At 44.4% G+C, this 26,038-nt stretch overlaps 1 protein-coding gene across 4 annotated transcripts in view; it reads left to right on the top strand.

Moving 5' to 3' along the window:
* The window catches only part of DIS3L2 (DIS3 like 3'-5' exoribonuclease 2), a 191,330-nt gene that overhangs the window by 118,823 nt on the left and 46,469 nt on the right, over positions 1 to 26,038 (top strand). For all 4 annotated transcript variants that reach the window (XM_054074488.1, XM_054074490.1, XM_054074487.1 and 1 more), the window contains 2 exons: positions 1,990 to 2,097; positions 7,736 to 7,969. In XM_054074488.1, coding sequence (XP_053930463.1) covers positions 1,990 to 2,097; positions 7,736 to 7,969 — 342 coding nt within the window. The remainder of the gene's footprint in view (positions 1 to 1,989; positions 2,098 to 7,735; positions 7,970 to 26,038) is intronic.

Raw genomic sequence — 26,038 nt, forward strand, 5'->3', positions numbered from 1 at the left:
CAAAGAGGATGTGCTAGGACACAAAAATATTCAATAAGAACATACTATTATCTGACAATCAATCACAGAGCCAGAGGAGAGAGGAAAGCAAGTAACTGCAGCTTTTAATTTGGGTGGAAAAGGGCATGGGAGCTTTTATTAAATTACTAGCACTTTGTTCACTGTGACCTGAACTTCAGGGTCTCACGGTGGTCATAGGTGATTTTAGGCAGGCAGGGATTTCCGATAGTCTAGAAAAACTATTTTCTCTCCTTTCTGATATGGGTTGGCACCACTTACACTAAATTTATAGCCTTGTGGTGTGGGTCCTTCCAGGCAGCATGGCTGAGCTCACGTACTGTATCTGTGAGTTATGAATGTACCAGTATTGTTAATGTACTGTTCACAACTGGAATAACAGAGTTGACGGCCTTTGTGTTGCAGGAAACAGCTTATCATAATCTGTCCCCTTGTGACCTTCCAGCTGAACCGCTGCTGCTGATTCATGTTGCAAGCGACTCCTTGACAGTCACAGACCATACAGTTAAACTTTTGGCATTAATGTGCACTGCAATTAGGATGGATTTATAGCCATCATCTGGTGCCAAACCACAAATGTGATTAAATATTTTAAGTCTTTCCTTCAAAGCAAAAGGTAAATATGAAGTGCACGCACTTGAGGAGAAAGTGGACACCTGAGACTTTCTTACTGTTTTGAAGAACAGTTGTTCCCTTGGTATCCAGGTAGAAAAAGTTGTCTCTGAAATCACTGAATTGGTGTCACAGAGTTTGGAAGAGCTGCGGTTTGCATGCCAGACGGCTTCCTGCTGGTCCAGTGTTTACAGAGTAGCACACAGAGCAATCAAAATGGAAACTAAATTAAATAGCTATAACATTTTATGGCAGCCAAGTAGAGCATTTCTCTCTGTGTTTTTCTGGAATGCACTAGCCCACATTGCCACTCAAAACAAACAAGAGGAATGATGTCGTTCTTCTTTGAGGGCAATTACTGCTGCTTCACAAAGGTAAATAATTAGAAGGGAGATAAGAATGTGAAACTCTAATAATTAGGTTTGCTTCATTAAACAGCTGCTAAATATTATCTTTACTCTAGACTTCATCTGGGAAATAACTTAGGGATGGTAGAAACACTTGGAGCTGCTCAGATTTGCTCTAGTGTGAATATTCTCCAAAGCTTTTGCTTTGTGGCTGTAGCCAGGTGAGTAATTCATGGTTTGGTAATTCAGTGTTCAGCAGCAGAAATATTGATGAGTTGTGAGGAATTAGGACGCAGGTTAAAAAAATCCCTGCCAGAAATTTCTGTTGGCTGACATTTTGCTCAAACAGTTGAGTATAGTAAAATAATAATTGTTCTCCCTCTGTTTGCAAACACCTTGTTCAGTAGTCAAAGCAGGTGCTTCTGTTTTTCTTACCGACATCTTTGCTTCCCTGTCTGTGCTACAAAGCCTGGCTCAGTCTCTGTTAAAGCCTTGCACTACTTGCCTGGTTACACAGGCTTTGTCTTCAGTGGCAAAGCAGGAAAGGGTTTCCAAATCCAAGCTCTTCAGCTCCTGACTGCCAGGGTCATGTTTCTTCAGCATTGTTTCCTGATGTGCTGTGTCTTCCTCATTCTTCCCCGTGTCAAAATGGTTATTGGGAAGAAGTGGAAAACAGAGCAAACTTTGTGACCTTGAAAGCTGAAGTTTGAAGTGCTTGCATAACTTCAGTTGCAGGATGCTCCAGGATGCTTACTCCATGTCTCAGAGTGGAGCATTGGGAATGATTCCCAGGTGGGAGACTGACAGCTCCCTCTGGTCTCATTGAGGGTTGGGGCTGAAGTGAGTGTTGGTGGCCTCAGCAGTGTCTGACTTCATAGAGTCATAGAATCACTAGGTTGGAAGGGACCCACTGGGTCATCGAGTCCTTTCATTCCCTTCCTTCCTTCCTTCCTGGCCATAGGTAGGTCACTACTAAAAGCGTGTGTCTTACCAATGCTCTCTTCTCTTCCAGGTGATCCCAATGCTTCCCAGGCTGCTCTGTGAAGAGTTATGCAGTCTCAATCCCATGCAAGACAGGCTGACGTTCTCTGTGATGTGGAAGCTGACTCCAGAAGGCAAGGTACCTCAAGTAGAGTGCAGTCATCCTGTTAATCAGTCCTTCCTTGACGGTCAGCCCATACTCTTGCAAACAAGAGTGGTAAAAATGCCATACCTTAACATCTAGGTAGATAACAAAGGACTTGGTGAGAATACTGGAGGGTGTAGGACTGGCCTTGTGTCTTGCCTTACTGTTGACATACTGTGGAACTTCCAGCTGCAATAATCTAACAACATGGTGGGGAAAAGAATAATATATGTATGAATCTCAGGAACAGAGGATTTCCTGCTCTTTGCCAGGTCACCCATCCATTTAATATCTTACCTCCAGCGGCAATTCAAAGCTAATGCTTTGGATGGGACAAGATGTTTCCCCCCCGCCCCCAACTCCAACCCTGCATTGTGCTCATAGGCAGTTATGCAATGCAGTGGATGAGAGCGGTATCCCTCTGTGGCCTCTCTGGTAAACAGACAATTTAATTCCTCTTTAGAGCTGCAAATTACATCGATTCAAATAAAGTGTGATAGCTCTTCTGCAAAGGTACAGCTCCATCCTCTGCATGTGTTATTCCCAGGGAATTGTGCAGGCTGTGTGTGAATGCAACAAGCTGACTTCAGCTACCTGCCAACTCTCCTCAGGTCTTCATTTTTCTCCCTGTTCCTCTCCGACACTTTTTGTAGCCCTAACAATCTTCTCCTTGGTGATCTCAGGGTCCCCTCACTAACTGAGGAGGGCTAAAGACCGTCATTACCAGAGAACTCTCCAATCTATGCAATGTACACTTTTTGCACTCAGAATTATTGTTTTTTTTAGCCAGTGTTGTGCTCATGCACAACTCTCTCTGGGGAGTATTTCTTGGGTCAATTTGGTCATTTTTCACAAAGATTAACTTCCTTATTTTAGTCCATGCTGCTCTGAAGGACACTGACTCTTGTTTTGTGCTTTAGCAAATTATAGTTGCAGTCTTATATCTGTATTTCTCCAGCGAGTCCCTACTCTGCTGTTGAGGTGGATTTTATTTGTTTGCTGTGAAAAGTATTCTACATTCTATAGAGACAGCATGATTACTCATGAGGCCTTCTAACAGTACCTACTTGGTGGACCTTTTATTTGCTCCTAGTGGTCTTTGAACAGTTAATAGTCAAGTCTTAATTAAGAGCTTTTAATTAAATCTTGTTTCTTGTCCCCTGCAATATATATGTCATTTGCTTTAGAAACAGTGTTCGGACCAGTGCTGGCTGGCCAGTGAGAAAATAGAGAAGCTGCAGCATCTGCCTTGTGCCTGTTCAGGGAGCCGATATCTGCTGGAGCAGTGGTCTGGGCCATGACTGCACTGCCCCTTGGAAAGCAGACTGCCTACAGCCATCTCAGCAAACTGGTTTCTCCTAGGAGGCCTTTCAGGACTGCAGTCTTAATCAAGGTCACTTGATTTGAATATCAGGTGAAGGCTGGAGAAGAATTTATGCCTTCCAAGAGGAAAGCTACCTGTAGGGCTTTTGCCCAGCAGGGCATTCTTGTAAAAACTTATCTCTGAGTTGGGACAGAATGTGTCTGTCTCCTGTACTTCTAGGTGCTACAACAGCCTGGGATCAGTGTAAACAGGATCACATGCTCTCTAGGCTCTCCTAGGTGAAAGGGAGGCCAGTCAAAGGCCTGAACCCAACCTGTGAGCCTCAGTCATTGGTGGAGAGCCATGAGAACACTGACACTAAGGACCTGACATTCCTCAGTGAGGGGGAATGCATGATGCCAAAGAGCACTTTGTTGCACCGTATTGGTACAACAGTCTTGTAACCTTGAACTTGCAAAGCAGAGCCTGACAGTGCCGCTACAGGTGAGAGCAGCTCTGAGCTCCCACTGTCACTGTTCCAAAGCAAATAAGTCTAGAGCTAATGCTTCTCCCAAGGAAAAGGCACAGAGATTCCTCACTTGAATGTGACTATTGATAAGTTGTTGGGGTTTTTAATTCTCATTTCTTGTAGAAAAATAATGCCAGGCTTAGCCCTGTCTCGGAGACAGGCACTTTCTTGTTTCTGTTCTTTTGGGCTTTGGAGTTTTTATTTTCTTGTTTTCCCTGAGCGTAACAAAGTATTGTCTGAACAGCACTCTACGTAGCTTCACGGACTCCAGTGGGATAGTGTGACATGATGTATCTGAGATGACTTTCCAAAGCCAGAGGCGTTAACTGTGTTGTTGCATCTGTACTGTTCTTCAGAAGCGGAGCTGGGCGTTTAAAGGAACAACGAAGCATGTTCTTGTTTGGATGCAGTCAACAGAAAGATATTTGAAAACAAACGATGCAACTATCCTTTTTAAGTTATCGCCTGCTGATATTTGAAGCACAGCCCTGCTGATTCCTTCTACTAGTGAGAAATTGCTTTAGTCTGAAACAACCTATACAAACAATGGCTCAAAGCTGTTGTCAGCCAGAATGTGATACAGACACATCTTGTGTGGAGAAAGTCCTCAATGTCATACACAGCTACGTCACAGCCTCAGAGAGACCTGTACCACCAGGGACTGTGCTAATGGGAGGGTTTCAGCTGAGCCAGACTGACTGCCGTCACGTGATGTGCTGCAGACTGCAGCTTTTTCCCAGAGCTGTAGGAAGCCTTAACCCTAGAAATATCTTAAATAATAGTATCCACCTGGGGACAGGGTGCACCAGATTTGCTGTGGTGGTGGAGACCTTGCAGACCTGTTGTGTGGGCTACTTGTTGTAATCTCCCAGTCCAAGCTCATAACCCACTAATGCTGCTTCTCTGCACTGCTTTGCCCATCCAGGCCTCTGGTTTCTGGTGTATAGTATATTATGCCTCTGGTATATGGGCCAGCCAGCCTTGAGTGGCTTTCCCTGTAGAAGTGGAACTTACCCACTGCTCTGCTGGGGTTTCCAAACCAGGGATGCTGTGGTTACCCTAAGTCTGCTTCGATGGCCACTGAAGGCAGAGGTGGAAGGCATTTCCAGGAAATACTTGGAGATTGGGTAGAGTTAAGTTAGCCTGCTCCAGCCAGACTGAGCCTGGCAGCTCTGCTCGCTACCCACAGGGACTACTGGACTGCATGGGGCAATATGCATCCAAAACTCCCTTTCTTGCCTATATGAAGTTTGTTTAATGCATCCAGGCAACTTTGGTGTGATGGTGTTTATTTGGTACCTTAATAAGAGATCTCTCAGGGTCATCACTGTCCTGCTTACACCTGTTAGAACAATTGCAGGAATGGAAATTGCAATGCTCTGCATCTCACTGCTTGGTTGCTTTTGAGAGACCAAGAACAGAAAAATAAATTGAGGAAACAGAGGGGAAAAAAAGAATTTTAATATCTGCTAGTAATGTGCTGTTTGTCCTGATGCTTTGCCCTGAATGCAGCCTGCCTGAGATTTGACATTCTAGTTATATTCTGGGGGCCCAATATGCTGCATTTCTCATCTTACAAGGAAGTGAGCGGAGCTTTGAAATATTTGGCCTCTTCTAAGCAAGCAGAAAAATGAGATTTTGTTGAAAGCTTCAAGTTCAGACAGCAAAGTGGAAATCCGGTTGTTGCCTCTTGCAAGGGACAGAGAGGGCTCTTGGAAACCAGTGGCAGAAAGCACTGTGTAGCCTGAGAGCCGGCTTTCAGTGCTAGCTGGAGGATTGAGGAAAGTGCTTCTCTTTGGAATCGCCCTTCTGGTTTTTGCCCAGTACTTAACCCTTTTCAACACGCATGTATGTGATAGAATCGACTCACCTACTTTATAAGGCAAATAAGACTACTTTCCAAACACAAAATATTTAGTGTGGGATAATAACAACGAAGGCCAGAATTGATAAGGACCTTTGTTGCAGAAATTAATAGCTGGAGATGGAGGAACTAGCAGGGAAATAAGAAGTAGTGTCTGAAAATGTTTAAACATCACGTTGCAAGAGCCGCCTATTACAATTGCAGGTTCCGTAAAACTGCTCAACTCAAATGGGAGCTGCTCAGCCTTGCTCCCAGATCGTCTCAACAAGGAGCACTACCTTTATGGTGCCCAAGTACCATCCATGTCCTACTGAAATCTGAAGTATCTCTATTGCCAATCAGCTAATAGTCTTCAATTTGCTGGAAGTGTATCCTTTAAAGAGCAACACAGCCTTTTCCATGCCAGAGATCGTGCTTGCTTAATATCAGGAGTTTTTTGGGGGTCCAGCAGATTTCATCAGTTGTTGCTGATCTGCCAGACATGGACCCCCAATCACCACATGAAGCTGGACCATGTTTAAAGGGCTGCAGCAGAGCACAGAGCAGGTGCTGCCAGCATGGTCACAGCATCGTTGTGGAGCTTTGTGATTCTTTCTTCCTTTCTTTCTCCTTGGCATAAAGAAAGGGGCACACAGAGTAACATTGAGCCAAGAGTCGGAGCACTTCACATTGCAAGACATCACTTGCTGCACCTCCACTATTAGGATGCTTCCAAATTAGAAATGAGCTTAAATGCCCTGCGACTTTCAGAGCTTTGAGCTGCTGAGTTATGCTGCACATATGTTCTGTGGGGCACAGGGGAGGGAAACAGCAAAGATATCTTGGGGATCTGTCTTTCTCTGTTAAGAGAGTTTTCCTTTCTAAAGCAATGTCCTTGATGAGTCTGTCTTAGAGAGAGCTGGCTGTTCTGCCTGGACACCATCACTTCTAGGATTTACCTTGTGTTGTGCTGACAAAGGGATAAGGTGGATCTTGTAGCTAAGGCAGAATTACAATTCTCCATTCATTCTTGAGCACTTGTGGTTTGAATAGTTTATCACAGACTGCATCCCTCTCCAGAGCCCTCATGCCAGTGCTCTTGACTTTCCTGAAGAGCCTTCTGCCCTTTGTCCCTCACACTTTCTCACTTGCTTGATGAGCTTTTGGACTCTGTTATGTATCTTGTCCGACAATAGATTTTTCTGCTTTAAGAAATAATTCTGAACTGCTGCTTCTACATTTGTATTCTGTTATTGAGTTTAAAGTGGGAGTGGCTCCTGGTTTAATTAGTTTAAAATAAAATAATTTTATAGATTATTTTCATCTAGATTCCAAAATAAGTCAGGAGCTCAGGAAGATTCCTGGCTTGAGTTTGGGCGTAGGACATTAGGCATGATCAGAGAAACATGGAGTCAGTGCCTGGCCATCTTTCCTCCAGACCCATCAAAGTTTCACAAGTGCTAGTCAGACGTTGAGGTCCCTGCAGTACTCCTAAAACCTGAGCATTTTAGGGCCAGCCCCTTGTTGCCTGCTGCCCACAGTTCAATCAAAGAGGTGAGTGCAATCTACTTTGTTTTAGAGACGAGATCCATTTTTGCATGTGTCTGTCTGCCTCTTGCCACACTGGCACCTAGTAACCTCTGAATCAGGGGACTGGTTTCAATTCGCAGATGGCCGTAACTCTTATGAGTTATATGAAAGAGGGAAATCAGGCAGAGGAGAGAGGTCCAAGCAGTTCCTATGTGACAGAAAGACTTTATTATGCATGTACATCTTACTAGACAATCTATACAGGCAAATGGCCTTCTTCTGGCCTCATTATAAGTTCTTGACTTAAAGATCACAGTCAGTGATGAGGTGTGGTGTCATTCCTTCCAGTGTTTCCACAACTTTCCAATCTTTTTTTGCCCCACACGAGAAAATCTTCAGATCCTTTTTGTGCTTTTCACTTTTGCAGATCCTTGATGAGTGGTTTGGGCGGACAGTTATCTGCTCCTGCGTGAAGCTAAGTTATGACCATGCACAGACGATGATTGAGAACCCTGGGAAGATGTTCTTACCTGAAGAACTTCCCCCTGTCTCCTCTCAACACTCAGTAGCTGAGATCCAGCAAGCTGTGCTAAATCTGCATCAAATTGCCCAGCACCTCCGCAAACAGCGCTTCATCGATGGTGCTCTGCGCTTAGACCAGGTGAGTAAGAGTCTGGCCCCCGTAAGGGGCTCCCAGTCTGCTGAAGAAATTTCACATTATACTCCCAAAGGATTTCCTAACCAGTCTAAAAACTCAATGGGAAAAGTCAATGCTGGAATAGAAAGGCAGGTTTGTGTGCCAGTGTCTTCTTAAAAGTAGCGTAAGATTATGTACCAAAAGCATTAAGCAATATCAAAAGGAAAATGTTCCTATTTTTTAAGGAGTGATCCATCTTCCAACATTTTTCAAAATCTCAAAACTGTGGTGGGCTGGATAAGTAACTCATACAGTGAAACAAATCATGGTGTTGTCATTCATTATCAAGCAGTTCAGATATCCCTAGTGCATGTTTCACTGTGAAAGCCTTATCCTCCACATTTGTCTCTGTGCTTGCAATATGCACGTTTTCCACAGCTTTCATAGCAGTTCTCTGGGCAGGGAAAATGACTAAATGTTATCTAAGCAAGTATTTATAAGTAATGGATGCATTTCAGAGAATGAAATGCTAGTGAGGAGGTTTTCTGTCTGGCATGATATAAATAATCTTGTATCACTTATGGTATGTGCCATTTCTATTTTACAAGTAGATCCATGTATTTTAGATAACCACAGCAAAAATGCTTTTGTATATGAGATTCAGCTGCTCTGAGGTGGCTTCTGACAGGTTTTATGCACAGAAGGTTCCAGTAAATGACAGAACCCAGTGGCCTTCCTGAGCAGGAGACGAAATAATCTGTTAATATAAGGAAGCTCTATTGTTTCATTTTGCAAAATGAGCATGAGTCAACGTAAGGATATTGATGAGAAAGAAGCTAGTGTACAGAGATGTGTAAACAGGACTGTTGTACGTAAGAGCTATGTTGTAACCCTTTCATTTTACATGGCTCTGTGGTGTTCTCTCCAGTTGCAGGAAAATCTAATTTTAGAGAAATCATTGCAGAGCAAAAGAGCAACAAGTGTTTGTAATATGTGACCTTCCATTACACAGCACGTGGCTTAGTCTGGCAAAACTGTGCAGAGAAGGAAATGTTCTGTTCCCCATGTGTAAAATGGATGGGATCAGACATCTGTATCTTGAATTTCAGTAGAGGATACTTCGGTTATGTGGTAGGATGAACTTTCAGGTGTAGGAACTGTGGTGTCTAAGGCTATCTTGCATAAGTGTGTTGAAGGGGGAATTAGAGGGCTGGTTAGGCATGCATAAGTCAGCTGGGAGCAAGGGCATTTCCTCAATGTCCCTTCTTACTCAAAGGAAATAATTATTCTTAGAATTATATTAAAATAATTTTTAGAAATCAGACTCCCACTTTAAAGTCCTGCAGTTTGCTTAAACCTCTTTAGGGTTATTGTACAATGACTAATGAGCTGGGCTTTTTCCCCGCAAGGCACGCGCTGAATGCTAGAGAAACATAAAAAGCCCCAACCTTTGTACTTGATGAGATAACTGGGAAGCCTTGAAGATGTCTGGGTAAGAACAGTCCACAGTGACTGGAAGCTATGGCCCAGAAAGGTCAGCAGCTGCTTTACACAAGTCGTGCTTACAGTGTAGAGCTGAGTGGTTGCCATTTGTGTTTGAGTTGAGTACCAGTTATCAAACTAACCTCAGAGAAGTATGTTTTAAAACAATTGTGACATTTGCAATGGGAGGACTTGGCCAGTGAAGCATCCTGTCCCAGTGATACCCTCTAAAAGATTAGTGGTGTTCTGTTTTGCTCTGTGCTGTTACAGAGGAGCCGTTAAAGAGAACGTATTGGAGTGTCTTTTCTGAGATTGGAGTTAAAAGACACTGCTAAGGGCACCAGAGAGGGGTCATTCCTACTCAGCCTAGTTTCTAACCAACGTGCTAAACTGGATTGTATGTCACAAGTGGCTCTTTATGCTGCACAGAACCCCTCTCCCATGGCAAGACTGTCAGAGCGAAAGTAGTGGTCTGGGAGAATGAAGTGTATTTTAGTTCAACGGACACTTTCACCACTCTTTTCAAGTACTGCGTTGATAGTTGTATTTTCATAAACAACACCCTCCCCAGCAAGTGGGAAAAGCAGTTACTGTAAGGCCCGAGTAAAAACAGTGTGTGAGGGATGGATGTGTGGGAACGACCACTGGAAACCAGACAAAGCAATCTGTAGCTTTCAACAGAAGGAGATGAGTCCCTTTGCCTTTGCTCTGTGACTTCCCTGAGTTCCCATGGATGCAGTTGTGCACCAAGTATGACTTCCAGCCCTGAGCAAGCAAGCAGGGGTGGGTCCGAATGGGAAACACACCTTTCTAATCGCTGGACCTCTCACTGATTTCCTGTTGAGTAATGTAAATCCTGAACAATGGAAGACAAACTCCAGCAGGAAACTAGAGGCAATGAATTATCAGATTCTAAATAAGTATGTTAGCGAAGGAAATGATCATCCTACAGTTTTAAGGGAGGGGATGGCTGGGCATGGATGACTCCTGTGCTTTTTTTTCCAGGGGATGTGAACCCTCTTCCTATACATTGCGATACGTTTGAAAGACTACGTCGGGGTCACTCCTGATTGAACAGTGATGCCTTTTTTTTTTATCTTACTTTCATCCTGCCATTTTTCAGTGTGATGTGCTCTAGGGGCATTAAGAAAGTAACTGGGGAAAAATCTTCCATCCTGCTTTGCCACTGGCCACGGTGGCCTTGCGCTGGTACTCTCCCTTCCTGCCTCAGTTTCGCCTTTGGAATGAGATTGATCTCCCCCATAGTATCCATATAACTTAGGATTTATTCTCAAAAACTAAGAACATCTCTCAGCTGATGCCATTCATGACCATATCTTTACAGTAGCAGAAATAGTCATTAGCCAGAGAACTCCTTGCACCTGACCTACGATGGCTCCAGTAAGATGCAGTGGCATCAGGCTGGCTGTGCCATGGTAAGGGGGAATGTTTCCTGTATGAATGTCATTGCTGAATTTTTATGACCTAGTGTGAGAGAGGCAACTGCTTGCCTGTGGTTTTATCTTTTAACAGTGGTGTTAGAAGCAGGAATCTCTGTAGCTCAACAGATTGAAGAATATATTTTATTTTTTTTAATAACTTGGGAATTGCATATCTGGGTCACAGAGAAAACCTTGAGACAAAAGAGAGGTAACACACAGTCTTGAAAACCTAGGGTTTGTGGATTCAGTGTCAGTATATGTGTGTCCCTTTGGGGCTATATAATTTTGAGTTACTGCCTTGGTTTGGTTCTGGCCATGGCAGCCTACCTGGCTCTCTTTTTCCGACCGACTTCCTTTTGTGCCCCTGCAGAGCCCTGAGGGGAATCCTGCTGCATTGGACTTGGACCTTGGGTCTGAGGACCTTCTTTGTGACCAGAGTCACACATTGTTTACTCTGTGGGCTCTTGCTGTCCCCATAGGCCCCTTCTAGGTTTTTTTTCCCCAGAATATGGTTTCCTGTACTGCCTGCCAGCTTCCCAGTTCCAGAAGAGAGCTGAGCACTGAGTTTTAGAGGTTTAAAGTCTTTGCACCTTCAGTGGCTAAGGAGCTTATGAAACCTTGTCCACACAGACAGAGATTAATGTGTTTCTTTTCCTTCTCATTTGGTGCTGCAGCTTTTAGATGTACAGGCAAGGAGGGCCTTTTCCCGTGGCTTTGAGAAAAAGTGTTCAGGTATTTACGATATTGTCTTTCCCCCACAGCCTCCTTCCTGCCCAAGACCATGAAATGCCACCCCTGTGCTGTCCTCTCACAGCTCTTGGTGGACTCACAGTAAAAATTGGAGCAGGGATCTGACCTGGTTTAAAAACCGAAGTGAGCACAACCCACATCTTTCCTTTTCTTTCCTGGCCAGGTTACTTTGGAGCTGGATCACTTCTCCAAACCACAGCTTTTAGAAACACTAGCCAGAGAATCAGATAGAAACTTGCTTTCAACAAAAACCATCAAGTTTGCAGAAAAGCTCCTTAGCTCCAGCCTACTTAGAGATGATCTGCTGATAAATGGTACTTTTTTGCCTCAGCAGTTTATAAATGAATCACGAGGACAGATGCCTACAAGAAGACAGGTTAAAAAGGATTTCTGTGCATATTTAAAATAAGAATACCCCAGGATGCTGATCTGTCTCTATGACAACTGTCTGTGAGCTGAGTGGTGCCTTTTGTTGTGCTGGTGATTCTGCCTTTGCCAGCGCACTTACACCTGGGTGCTTAAAACAGTGGCATTGCCCAAAGTCAATTGTGAGAACAACCCAAAGTGCATTTGCGTTAGAACAGTTAATGGCATTGAATTGTTTGCTAGAATAGTTTCTCTCCTTTTTTTCTGCACAGCAGACATTCAGCTTTGCAGGTGTGTGCAAAAAGGGAATTAAAAAGGATGAAAATGGAAAAGATGGATGTTATGCAAATTTAAAGGTTGAATTGCTAGTGAAATTCTCTCGCTTGTGTTTGCTCCCAGCCTGTGTGCTGTGCCACTGTCTCATTGAGAAAAGGCTGATTTTCCCTGTGGGTCTCTACTGTTTTGAGTAACTTAAAGACAGAAAAGGTGATATTATTTTACCTCTGCTCCATGCTGGGGACCTTACCTGCAGTCCTGTCCTGTGGCTGCTGGGGATAAGAAAATAAATGATCTTAGAGAATAGCTTTGTTTAATCAAGGTTGGTAGGGCCCTTGAAGTAATAGAGTATTTCTGCTGCAGGAAACACAGGGAAACAAGCACAAAGACCTCAAACACTAGAATATGTGCAGAATACCAGCTCCAAAAGTCACAGGTATATGGCATTCTGGGCATATTAACCAGCTCTGTATAATTTTTGAAACTCTCGGAACTGACTCTGCCTATTTGATGCAAACAGCTTTGAGAAGTTGACTAAAGCCATTCACACATGAGAAACAAGGAGAAAGAAGGACACTGTACATGCAGGATGTGACATTGTGTGTTGGGAAATTTCATATTTAGTTGTGCTAATGGGACAGGACAGAAACACGTATTTTTAGACAGTTGCTCCTGCTAATGCTGTTTAATTGGAAATCTCAAGAGCCACAGATTAATTACTATCACGGTTAAAATTTTCCAATATGAATGACTACTGGAAATAATTATGGGAAATTGTTTTGTCATATTTCCTTCCCCATATCTGTATAGTAAGCATTCAGGTCTTTTCGTCTTGCTATGTGGAAGTAATAAATATTTCTACCCCGATTAAACAGTCATTGTGCACAAAATACAATGTGTTAGTGTAAGAATGGAAGGCACTTTGGTTGGAACAACTGTTTAGGTGAGCCAGCAAAGGGCTATAATATTGTATAGACCTCCATTAACTGAATGCGCCTGTGTTTTCCCTAATAGCATGATCTGAATTTATGTCTTAAAATGCTGTTTGGGCAGGAGGACCATCCTGGCTTGAATACTCCTGATGCAGCGCTTAGGTGTTCCAGCCATGGCTGCTGTATGTGCTACTCCTGCGCACTCTCAATACACGCAACTTTCTAGGGAGGAGTAAATGGCTTTGCTCCCACCCCTGGCTCTTGGCTACATCTCAGCTTTGTTGGGTTTTTGGCCAATCTCAAAGAGAAAGTCCTGGTGCTCATTGCCTGTGATGTGACACTGGTACCGAATTTGTGTAGGATTTGATTCCTTCAGAGTAGGGTGAGGTGTGTACCTGCCTTAGCACTTGCTTTGGCCCAAGAGAAAATCCAAAAGGCCCATTTATAAAATCTTGAAAACTGCTGTGATACTTCCTGAAGGAGGCCGTTACAGCAACAGTGCATGAACGTGACAGCAGAGGCAGGGTGGGCTGTGTGTATGATGCTGTAAGATAAATGGAAATGCAGACTGACAAGGAGCTTTCACTATTCACTTCCTATCACAATTCCACCATTGTCTGCTCCTTCTCTTTGATGTCTGGTTAAAGAGACATCACTGATGCCCAGAATGGGGACAGCAGGTGCTATATGATCATTATGGACAGTTGCTTATACTGTGTGATGCATAAGGCAGCTGGGAGGATGTTGGATGTATTTGAAGATTAATTTCCTTTGGGGATTTTATGTCTTTTGCATAGCCCCAGTTAATACACCAAAATGAGCATCCAAGGCCACAGCTTTCTACTGAGGGATACTGCTCTTCCCTGCAGGAGTGATCGAAATGTATTTGTAAAGGTGCGTTAGGGAAGTAGGAATGATTTTCAAAATGCCTTTCCTACAATACCACAAGGGAACATGGTACTTCACAGACAAATAAGAAATGTCATTGTTGTCGTCAGGAACAGCTAATGACTCAGGTCGGGCAATTTGCACACGCACCAAGGATGCACACAGGAATGAGGCGTTACAGGATTATATTATGGAGGGGGTCTTTGTTGGCTGAGCATCTTTCTGCTTGCATGGAGATATTTGCATTTCCAGTAGGTTTTAAAATATTTTGATTAAATTAGGATTTTGAGTGGAAAGCCCTCAGAATCTAATCTTTTGCCCTGGGATTTTAATGAAGTCCTCCCAGGGGTGTGAGTAGGATTGATGTCCTTGTACATGTCCCGCTGTTCCCTGATCGTTCTTTTAGAGCTGAGCAGCTGTGTCCCAGCAGGAGCAGGTGGTGAAGTGGTTGAGCTGGCTCTGGCAGGAGGGGGGACCCGAACACTGGAGCACAGGGCTCGGCTGTAGAGCATTGTGCTGGGAGCCACCACAGCCAGATGTCTGGGCAAATATGGCCGGTAAGGAGCTCCCTGCGCAGTAGTGCTCCAGCATTAATTTACCATAGTAATTTACCATTACTATGCAAGAGTGGGTTATGACTTTATTTTTCCTGGAGTAAGTATTCCAGCCACTAGCTCAGATATTCAAGTTCTCCAGTCATATACAAGTGTTTTTCTTCTAAACAAACACAGCTTAACCCTTGAGTCCTAAGTCACAGACCTGCAAGCTCTGAAACTTCTCCAAAAAAGGGTGTCTTATGCTTTGGTTTTGAGATGCTGTCTGTGACAGCAATAACTGCTTTCATTTGCCAGCCTCAGAGCAAGTATCAGAGGGGAGCCTGGCTCCATCCTTCCAGGAGATGCAAATGGCCTGAAGAGATGAAGCAGTTGCCTGAGCTCATGGCGGTGAGTCAGTGGCAGAGCTGGCAGGACAAGCCTTTTCCTGGTTCCCATGCCAAATCTAGCGCCTTAGGCCAGTGCTGACCATTCTCTTTCTGTCACATTTATTACTGACACCTATTGAATAAGAATTGGTGCTTTTTTGTTTCTTCTGTTTATTGCTGGCTCAGTTAAGGTAAATTTCTTTATCCTGGTTCCCCAGCAGGTGGTTCTCATGATGCAGAGCAGAGAAAGAAGCCACATCTGCATGAAGGACTGAACTGTGGCCAACATTTCTCTGCACACAGAAGCAGTCAGCGTGTTTCACAAGTGGTCTCTCTCCCCAGTCCTTCCAGTACTCAGGCTTTGCCTACGTGCATCAGGACCAGGCCAGTGTGCTGCTATCCGATGAGTCTTGGTTGCTTACACAGGACAGAGTTGCAGTGGGCAGTAGTTCGTAATACCTTCCACATTGCTTCGCTTTTTGTGTTGATTGAAAGTGATCACCAGTCGGTGACCAGCTGTTGTAAGGGCAGTGAGCTGGCATTCATCACATGGTGACCTACAAGTATGGCTGAAATTGTTTGCAGGTACTCCAAATTCACACACATGGTAGATACCTCTTGGTTTCTGGACTAGCTGGAGACAGATGGGTTTCATCCATGCATGTGTGTTAGGCAGCCGGGGTCACATGCATATAGGGACCTCATGCGATGCTGAATAGCATCTCTAGGAGAAAAAGAGGGGATCTGTGGGAGGTGGTGGCATAGTGTGATGGAATGTTGCCCAAATGTGAAGCTGATAGCCAAGGTGAACAGAGGATTCAGTGCTTGATTCAGTTGAGCAAGCCACTCACTAGTATTTTTGAGTTTGGCAGGGAGAGAAATAGTGGCTTTTGATGGTTATATTGAAAGAAGTTCAGGATGGACAAGTTGGTTCTCAGTGACACAGAACCAGACTGGTTCTTTAATGTCTGTAGTAGCAAGACAGATAAAACCCATTAAGATATGGGTTTTTGTAGAGGTGCATGTGGCGTGAGTGCTGAGAAGAAATTCTGATTTTCTGTTTTCTACTGAGAAAACAGTCCTTGCTCCCAGAGAGTCTTGCCATCCAGTTGATGGTGGTTTTCTTCCCTGGTGATGAATGGACGTCATTAGAAAGTCTCTTGTTTCAGATTCCGTTTATCATGTATTTGAACAGAGACTTGACAAGGGTTTTTTTCAGATATTAATTATAGCTGACTGCATGGCTAATCAATCATTTACTTTAGATGGAGTCACTGGGTGTTGAGTGATGTAACTTCAAATGTGATCAGTCTGCCATAGGTGAAGACGTAGCAGCTCTTTGTCAGAGCCAGTTCAGTTTCACCTTATTGTAAATGGAAGAAAGGCTAATTGTATAATGACAAAAGACAATGTTTGGAAGGAGGTGAACGATTCGGACATTACAGTTCTTTGAGTTCACATTTCAATTCCAAAGTGAGAGGGGGGGGAAAAGTCATGCTTTCCATGGCCACAGCTCATGTTATCAGGTGTCTCTGGGCATGACCACTCCTTCTGAGTCTTGAGACGTTTTATCTTTTCTCATCTGTAGCATACGGAAGCTGAAGTACAAAGAAGCTCAGAAAGCACCTGTGCTTTCTGTAGCCCTCTGAAATGAAGCTGCAAGAGCCTTAGCCAACATCCCAGCAGCTGAGCTGAGAGTGGAGCTGTTCATGCCCCATCAGAGGAAGCCAGTGCATGCTGAAGTCCACTTTCATGTTCATCTATAAACATTCCAAGTCCAAGCCCATGTCTCCTGAAATTATACGTCCTGCTAAAGTTTGCAGTGATTCATTGGGAGTACATTTTTTTGAGCAACCTCTTGGTTTTGTTTTGAAAGCAAATAGCTTTGAATCCGTCTTTAGTAGTCTAGATCATTTATCTTGCCCTTCTTAATGTCCTCGTGTGGCAATAAGGAAGTTCAAACATATGAGCATAAGTCAGAGTGTAGATTTCCACTGAATACTTAGTTGCATAAAATGGGAGCGTGACGCACGACATCTCAGAATAGGCTATTGGTCCACGTTGCACATTGTTTCTGAGATTTGTCCATACTGGAGATTTGAGAAAAACCTGCTGCTTGAACGTGCTCCTTCTTTATGCAGTGCTGTGTTCGAAAGACATTGTCATTCCCTGTTGCTTCCTGCTCCCATCTTGAGACACAAATACCAATCTCTTCTCAAGGATACATATTCACAAGTTGTTCACACCTTAAACCTGACGGGACTGTTAAACTTTGCCCTCTGAAGGGAATGCATTCTCCAGTTTGCATCTGGGCTGGTAGCAGATGTGTTGCATTTCTCCTAATCAGTTAACAGCCGAGCTGGCAACAGTCTGTTGTCCGTCTGTGATGGGCTACCATAAAATCGATGGTCACTTGAAAACTAAGCAAGAGGCAGTGAGAAAGTATCCTCAAGAGTTTGTTGGACTAGAGTGGCTTGAGATACTTCAGACGTATGTATGGAAGAAACCATTCATGCAAAATCACTGGAAAGGTGTTTTTGCGGGTAATTCATTTAGCTGGACTTGAAAAACTTGTTTCTGTCACATAAATGCAAACTAAACAAGTGGTCACTGTTTGGGTTTTTTAAAAAAACAACCTAGCCTGAACACAACAAAATTTAATTTGTGCCTTCCTTCACAATTGCAGCAGACTGGCCACATCGTGGGTTTGATCCCTTGATCCTGCCCACCTTGGGGACTGCTGAGCTGTAGCATGTTGGGTGTCTTGTGGCAATGCTGAGATCAGCCCTCTGACTGAGAAATTCGTAGTCCCATGAATCAACAGGAGGTTTTGCATTAGCTTCAAGGCTGCAGCTTCACCTCAATTTTATTGTCTCTGTTTTAATCTCAAGACTGTCCTTCCTTTTCTGAGAAGAAACCTCATTGACAGAGCTAGTGCTTTGCTTCTGCTTAGCATGTTAGAGTAGAACTCGACCCACAATGCTAGGAAATAAAATGCTTAAATAGCTAAAAAAATGCAATTAAATTATTTCTCTGTCAGTGATGTGTTTAGCAGGTATAGAAGACAGAGTGAACTAAAACAGGCTTTGGCATTTCAGAAAGTGAGTCATTTTTTCTATTGCATCATCTATAAATTTTCCCTTCTCCTGTATGTTTGGTTGAAATTACTTTGAGGTTTTGAATTTTCACTTCAGCTCTCTGTTTTTTATTATTTTCAAACATTACTGAAAGTGATGGTTGATAGTCTTTAATATCGTGCTCGCGTTGCCTTGCTCTTCAGTTGTTTTTTTTTAAAATAAGCCAATGGATAACATATAATTGATTAAATGAGCTGGAGAGTTATTGGATTCTCATGTTCAGGTAACAGTGAGAGGTAGGTGTATTGATGAATCCATAACATGATGCCAAGGGGTGATGCTGTCAAATCGCATTTAAGCAACCTTGAAATCCCTGTGAGTTGTGGTCATCTGTTTTCAAATTCTCAAGAAGCATTTGTGCAGGTTCCTTGAAATCAGTTTGAAGACCACAAACATGGTGCCTTTGCAACCAGCTGAGGCAGCAGACAGATGAGGGTTTTTTTCTTGAAAGAGTGCAAAACACTATAAACCTCTGTGGGATGAACATCCCACTCACAAGGATCTTGCTCTTGGGTTTGTTCGGTCCTCTTCTCACCTGATCTCCGAGGTTCTCCTTGCTGGAGGAATGCTGTTCTTTGGTGTCCTGGGAGTTTTGAGATGAAGTCTAGAGCAGACTATGAATAGTGAGAGAGGCCAGATAGAAATAAGGTATGTCAATGGAGTTACTATAGGTTGGGCCCAACATAGAAGCCAGCTGGTCTCTGCATGCCAGGACCAAGAAAATAATGTACATGCTTCTTGGAATGGAGAAATCCAGCAGATGGAGGTGTGTTAAACCTGCCCTTATGTGCCCGCTTTGTAGAGAGGAAGTGGCTACACCTTAGGATGAACTTGATGAACTTCTTCCTTTTGAGTTCATAGCTTCCTTCTGCAGCTGAGCACTGCAGGAAGGAAAGGATTTATCTGAACCCCCAAGCAGTTGGGCAAGGTGACATCATCTGGGCTTCATCCCTTCAGGAAAATTGTTGAAAGAAAGGCAGTTTCTGTGACTGAATTCTTTGGCTAGCTGAGTTTCTTGTAGAGATTTGGTTAGGTATGTTGCAGGCCTGGTTCACCCTTGCTCTTGTTGTTTTGTAGGTCTGTGGTTTGCTTCAGATCCAGCACTTTGGATCAGTGATTTTGCTACTAGTAGCCTTTGTAATAGTGGTAGCATAGTGATGGGTGCAAACTACAATTCAAAGGAGGAAGATTTGCTGAAAAGAGCTTAAACAGCCAAGAAACAGGTGTCACCACAGACATATCTCCCAGCCATAATTCATTTTTGTTTTGAAAGAGTTTGTTTGCCAAGGTTTTCTTTGTAAAGAAATCTTACCCTCCTCCATGGAGCTGCTGCCCCAAAATGTTTTTAGAGCTAGTGTGCAGCTCCCTGGTCTACCTTTACTTGTTAGAAAGTGGCTTGATCTTCACTCCTGGCAGGTCTTGTGAGAGTCCATGAGATGTATTAGAAGTGTCTAGAGTGACTCTTTGTTATGAGAGGGCAGGCATTTCACAGCTTGCTGAGTGCCGGCTGTGACAGTGCGGTGCCTGGGACGTTCTGTGTCAAGGCTTGAGCTGCAGTTACAGCATCTTGGAAATGTAAAGCTGGAGAGAGCTTTAGAAGATGATCCTTTCCTTTTCCTGGCAATAGCAGGAACTTGTCTGGCAGCGGTCCTGTGCCGTGTTTGTTGTTGCTTTGTCACTGAGCTGGTCCTGTGTAACAAGAATGAGTTCCTGCTGAGGTTGTCTCCCTGACTTTCACCCACACAGCCATGCAGATACAAAGCATGTGGAAGAAGTTTGCCCTTAGACCTGTCCCTCACATGTCCCTGATTAGTCATTGCGTGGAATCTGAAATACTGAAGGCCTGCAGAAACCTTGTGAGGTGCTTGGCTGAGAGTGCCAAAGTGCTCTGGGGTAGAGTTCAGCAGCCTGAAGGGCTCACCTGATTATGACAAGGTGGTCACGCAAAATGACTGACACAACATTATCTTTAATGTCATCAAGTGTTTCTTCTCATTACAGTTGATCAGAAAGCCTTGCTGGCTGTTGCCGTCATGAGGTTTTACTTCATGTGGCTGCAGTGTTGCATGGTGTGGAGAAATGCTGGAGTGTGAGATGCCCTTTAGTGTGCAGTCCGAGCAGCACAGCTTGGTGTTCTACAGCTGGTGGCATCGCAGCCATGCTGGGGGCGAGTGGCACGGCTGAGCAATAACCAGAGTGGGCAAAGCCTGGCAGGGACTTTTGCTCTTCAGCTTTAAGTGGGGATTTCAGCCTCAGGCTGGGTTTCTGGAAAGCGGAGTGAGGTTTGGTTTAAGGAAGAAAAAAAATAAGTCCTTTCAAAAAGCAATTTGTTTCTGCTTTCTGTGAGCAAGGCTTCCAAACGGACTCAGTCAGTTCTGCAGTACAATCGACAGGACTGGAAAAAAATACCAAGTAACACAGTGGCTGTGGTAAACATGAACTGAGGCCTTGGAAGTAGCTAATGGCATACCACAAAAGAGTCTCCTTTCACCCACCACAGGCTGTGCCAGCAGCAAGCGCTGCCAGCACTGGCGTCTAGCAGAGGAAAGCATCATTTGGCTCCCTTTTGGATTTCATTACTCTTCCTGCACTCCCTCCTGCTCACAGCAAAAGCCTTTCCAGTTGTAAAGAAGTGAATTAACTCCCTTCGTGTCAGTGATGGATGAGGCGCTTTCTCCCCCTTCAAAGAGTTGAACCGTGCCGGTGAATGTAGGCCAGTGAAGTTGAAAAGTCCAAGCGGAACAGGGGAGCTCATGGGGTGACCCAGCTGTCAAGCAGGACACCCTGGGGACGGCTCCTGACGGTGCCCTGCAAGCAGGGAACAAAAGCTGCTCTCAGTGCACTTGCCTGGCCTCGAAGCTCTTCTTTTTTTTTTTTTTTGTTCATTTTTCAATGGACTTGGGCACATCACCTAACACACAGCAGCCATTTGTGTGGGGTTCATGAAGCCTCAAAGGCTTTCAGAGGGTGCTTCTCCACCCTGCACAAAAGAGGGCTAGCACGCCAGTACTTGGGAGATCTCCTTTCAGGAGCCCATGGCTAATCATATTAAAGGTGACCTTGTGGCAGCACTTTCCATTGTTGCCATATGTTTTGTCCAGTGCTTGAGTGATGTTGCACATTGGAATGTATTCATGCATCGCCTAATTTAATCACCAGACGTAATCCCCTCTCCTGTTCTACACCCCTAGAATTTACTGGCTCCTTTCTAGCCTCCCATGCATTGTCTGGGTCTCCTTCACAAGCTAGTATCCATGCCTGGAGAGTTATTTATTTGTTGGTTTATTTATTTATTTTCAGAGTGTATTTAAAGAAAAAAAATCTCAACAACAAACCCAGCAACCTCTCCAAAGGGTGAACGAGCGCTGTGGATGCTCTAGGAGGCTGATCCTTTGTCCCTGTGATCTTTTTCTTCCAGCTTTTCCATAGAGAAATTAAAGATTAGGCTCATGGGTTTAAAAAAACAAAACAAAATACTACAAATGGAAAAATGACTGACAAAGCAGTGTGTCTCCTTTTAATATTGTTGGAATAAATAACTAATTTAAAGAACTTGACTGTCTCTGTAAAATATGGTGTTGGTTTCTGCCTTTAAAACTTACTGCTCTGTTAGGGACAACTCCCTTTCCAGGACTGACCAGCCAAAATTAACCCAACAAAGCCCCAATTCCATCAAGCTGGGGAACTGGAAAGTCTGATCTATGCAAAACTGCTGCAAAAACCAGAAAGGTCTGCAAGAGCTGCCATGCTCCATGAAAGCCAGGCATTTCTGGGGAGTGGTGCTTTGCAGACTGTCTTTTAGGATGGTTCCTAAAGGTTCTGCTAAGACTTCCCTGCCCCAGTCGGCTCTGGTCTGTGGAGGGATTATGTTAAAAGTAGGAATTAGAGCTTCAGTTGTGTTGTGACTTGCTTTTAGGAGTGGATGGGGTCAGTCCCATCAAGGGAAGGCAATGATGAGACTTTAGGATGATGCATGATCAGGTTGCTAGGATGCTGAACTCCCAGGGGCAGGAAACCTTTTAATTTCCTTACACTTGCTGAGGCAGATTGTTAAATAAATACCTCATGCTTTGGTTCAGCTTTTAGATTCTCCTTCTCCACATAAGGCATGCTGGTACCCACAACTCTAAACAGTGTACTACATCCCGGATGTCTTAGAAACCTTAAACATAGCTTGTACCAATTTAACTGAATTACAGCTTTGAGTTTCCCTCTGTGTGTGTGTATGCACACACATTTCTTGCAGCTGAGTTCTTGCACATGAGCTTGCTTGTCTTCTGTGACTGTGTTATGGTTTGGGTTTGGTAGGAGAAAAGAGAAATGACGTAAATGATTTCAGATTTGTGAATGGTTTTAAAAATTGTTTTAAAATATTGTGTATCTTCATTTTGAAGAAATGCAATACTGCTTGGAAACCACAGCTACTGAACATAAACCATGTCAAGCCCCTTACATATGTTAAATAACATTGCGGAATAGAGGGTTATAAACAGCCTGCTGTGCATTAATGCTAGAAGAAGATCATTGATCCTGCCTCCTGTGCTCCAGCCGGGGGATCGACAGCAGCATTGTGGGCTCTGACATCAACTTGACCCTACAAAAATACTTTAGATTTTATACTGCACCTTTTCAGAGTGAACATTTCCAGAGCCCTTTCCGAAGCGTCTACATGCAGGAATTACTTCCCTGCTGAAGCACAGCCGTGCTGGAACTGGAGAAAGACGGCTGGCCATGGGTTAGCTGGAGGGCAGGGTGCCCGTCCTGATGCAAGCGGGCTCTGGGCTCGCTGGGACAAGTTGCCTGGCTGCCATCCACTCCCATTTCCTTCTTTCCCTGTGACAGAGAAGCTGCGAAGTCCCTAGGAAAGAATGAGCAGGAGCAGGTCGCTGCCAGAGGAATTCAACTGAGCCACAGCCAGCCCATCCCTGGGGAAGCCCAGGAGCCAGTGGTGGTTGTGCTAGTGGCGACAGCTCCTGCCGTCCATGGGAATCAGCAGGGATGTCCTTGGAAAGCTTCAAGTCCCATGTACCGAGTAACCATGCTTAGGCACACTGCAAGATTTGGTTCAGTAAGGGAGAGGAGGTCATGACACGCATCCTGCCTCTGCCCAAGGAGGAGGGAGCCGTCACTGCCATGGCAGGATGCTGGGTAGCGTTTTATGGCTTGTGATGTGTGGAGGAGATGCTCTGCGGAAGGCCGTGGGCTGAGTGTGTATGGCAGGAGGTGCCTTCCCACCCTGTGCTGCCAACAGTGCCTGCGGGAGAAGGTTTGGCAGAGGACACAGCACAGCTGCCTGCTGCCTGCAGTCCTGGCAGGCCGTAACAAGCTGCAGGAGGGTCCAGATCATCCCCAGGGAACGGGCAAAGCTTGAGTTAGCAGTGCTAGGGCTGCATTTTGGGACTGCCCAGTATTTCACAGCAGCACCCCAAAGAATAGGGTAGAATAGCATGGCTGTCAAACTGAGATCAGCATGGTGGGATCAGGGCATTTTGCGTATTCATAGTCTCGGCTCCAGTTTAACGGCTTGGAGATAAAACTAAACCGAGAAATCCCGTTGTGATCTCTCTTGTTACCTGGTGGAGCTCTTATCATGTTGGCACAGGGGCTATTCGTATTTGAATGGGTTTATCTCTTGTATGGAGGGTATTACAAGCTTTGTCTGTCTTCCGTTGCAACTCTACGGAAATGCCTCTAGGCATGAGGCATTACCTGGGCACTGAATTAATCTGTGCTCTTGGGTTCTCACAGCTCCATTAGTGGCTTAGCAGGGGAAGCAGTTAGTATTAACAAACTTAAGAAAATAGGATTTGCTGTGTTTGATCTGCCCTCGGCTCCTTATATCCTCCCAACAGGAATGACAAAGACTGGGCGCATTACAGGAAGACATAAAATAATCATAGGGTAGACACCAAATAGGCTGATTTGTAATATGTGTATCAACATCCTCCGAGAGACTTGGTGGGGGGAGGGGAAGTTGTACTATAGTCAGATGCAATAAGAGACACCGAACCATTTTTCCACCTGGCACATACACAGCTCTTACCTTGCATTTCCCTGTGGCTTGAGCCATGTGAAGATGGCGTGGTGTCCCATCCTCCTTCAGGTAATCGCTGCTTTGGGATCTGTCGCTGACGTGGACTGGAGCAGCTCTTGGAAACCATCCAGTGCTTTCTGAAAGGCTGTTTGTTCTCTTGCTTTTCATCAAAAGAGCTTTTACCATTGCTGATGTCCTTGTTCTTTTTTCCTTTAAAGAAACTGCCTGCAAGCCACATGTCATGTTTCCCTTGTGGTGTTATGTTCATTAGCAGAGCTGTGTATCCATCAGTGGCTGGTCTGCAGTCTTTCTGGGAGCCACTGACTTCTGTTCTTGGCTGACTGTGGGCTCTCACAAAATAGCCAAACATTAAGCTAAACTTCAGACTGCTTAAACCTAGGGTCAGTAAGTTGAGACCTGTTGTCAGACATGACTGTCAGGTGTTTGGAGTAACAGTAGTTGGGGATAATGACCTCTTATCTGCAGTACTCTCTAATAACGACATACCAAGCAGCGACTATAGAGAGAGTTTTCCACATGATTGTGTCACTTCTCATCTAAAGCAAACGTGAAACATACTGATTGCTTTTCTTAAGTCTTTTGGGCTCTAATGTACTGTTTTGGGACAGAAATGACTTAGAGATCCGTTTCTGATCAGGGTTTACTTTTCTTCAGCAGACCAAAGTGGCATATACATGGACTTCCATACTGTCCACATGATGAATTTACCCCTCAGGTCCCCTAAGATCCTGGGTAGGACTGGCGAGCAGGCTGCAGGCACCGTGGCTGCACAGAAGTGCCTGTCAGTTCTGCTGCTGACACTTGTCAGCTTAGGGGAAATTTTACATCAGCCATACGCTTAAAATTTCTCTCCTTGCTATGAGAAAGATATATTTCTCTTTTTTATTGTAGTTACTATAACTAATTCATTTGCTCTATTTGTTCCAGGATTTTCAGAGCAGTGGATGTACCTGCTGCTCTGGCTTTCCTACAAGCCATTGATTATAAGGCTCAGGTTCTCTTTCAGTCCTGGGTGTTGGGTGCTACTGGTGTCACACTTTCTCCGGGTCCTGCACCAGCTGGCTTTGGGCAGTGTGGTGTTAGCACCTGCGTTTTCAGTCTTTCTTCTTGTGCAGCAGACCACAGTCTTGCCTGTTCCCATTCAGGCCAGTTACAGGTCCCTGAGCTGCACCTCTGGCTATTGGCCTCTGGTCTCTCCTGGGGAATTTTAACTCTCCAATAAGCTATGTGGCATTCAGGCACTGCCCTTCAGCCATCAGCACCTTCATGGACAGGGAAATTTGACTTGTTGGCAACTCTAATGGCTTTGAAAAGGGTGGGCCCTGCCTCTCCACGAGTCTCTGGAGTTGTTTCAAATTCCTGATTGCAATCTAGCCTCTTACTAGAATCTCAGTCATTTTTCTCTCCAAAATTCCTGTTTTCCCAAGTGAATTTCCATGTCTCCCAGGTGAAGAAGAGGCCATTGGGACTGGGCAGGACCTAACTGTTCCCCTGTGGCCACGTAAAGCCTGTAAGTCACCATCAGTCTTTAAAAAAGCAAGAATTTTCTGCAGCCCAAAACCTCTTGTCTCTGTTGAGGCTGGTGAAGCCCGGCTTGTGAAGGCTTTGTTAGTACATGAGATGAAATCGATGAATTTGTCTTTTGTCAGAGCACTGGCAGGGCTGGGAGAAGCACAAGAGCTGGGCGTGCCTTAAAGAGAGGCTGAGTCTGGCTCTGAGTAACATAAAACAGCCAAGTAGTGAGATTTGGCATATATCTTGTTAGTGTCACAGTTTTTTATGTGGCATTTCCTAGGGATGTTTTGCTTTTATTTTAAAATTGATGAAAGTGTAGAAAATACTT

Source organism: Cuculus canorus, chromosome 9 (genome assembly GCF_017976375.1).
Source record: "Cuculus canorus isolate bCucCan1 chromosome 9, bCucCan1.pri, whole genome shotgun sequence".
NCBI lineage: Eukaryota > Metazoa > Chordata > Aves > Cuculiformes > Cuculidae > Cuculus > Cuculus canorus.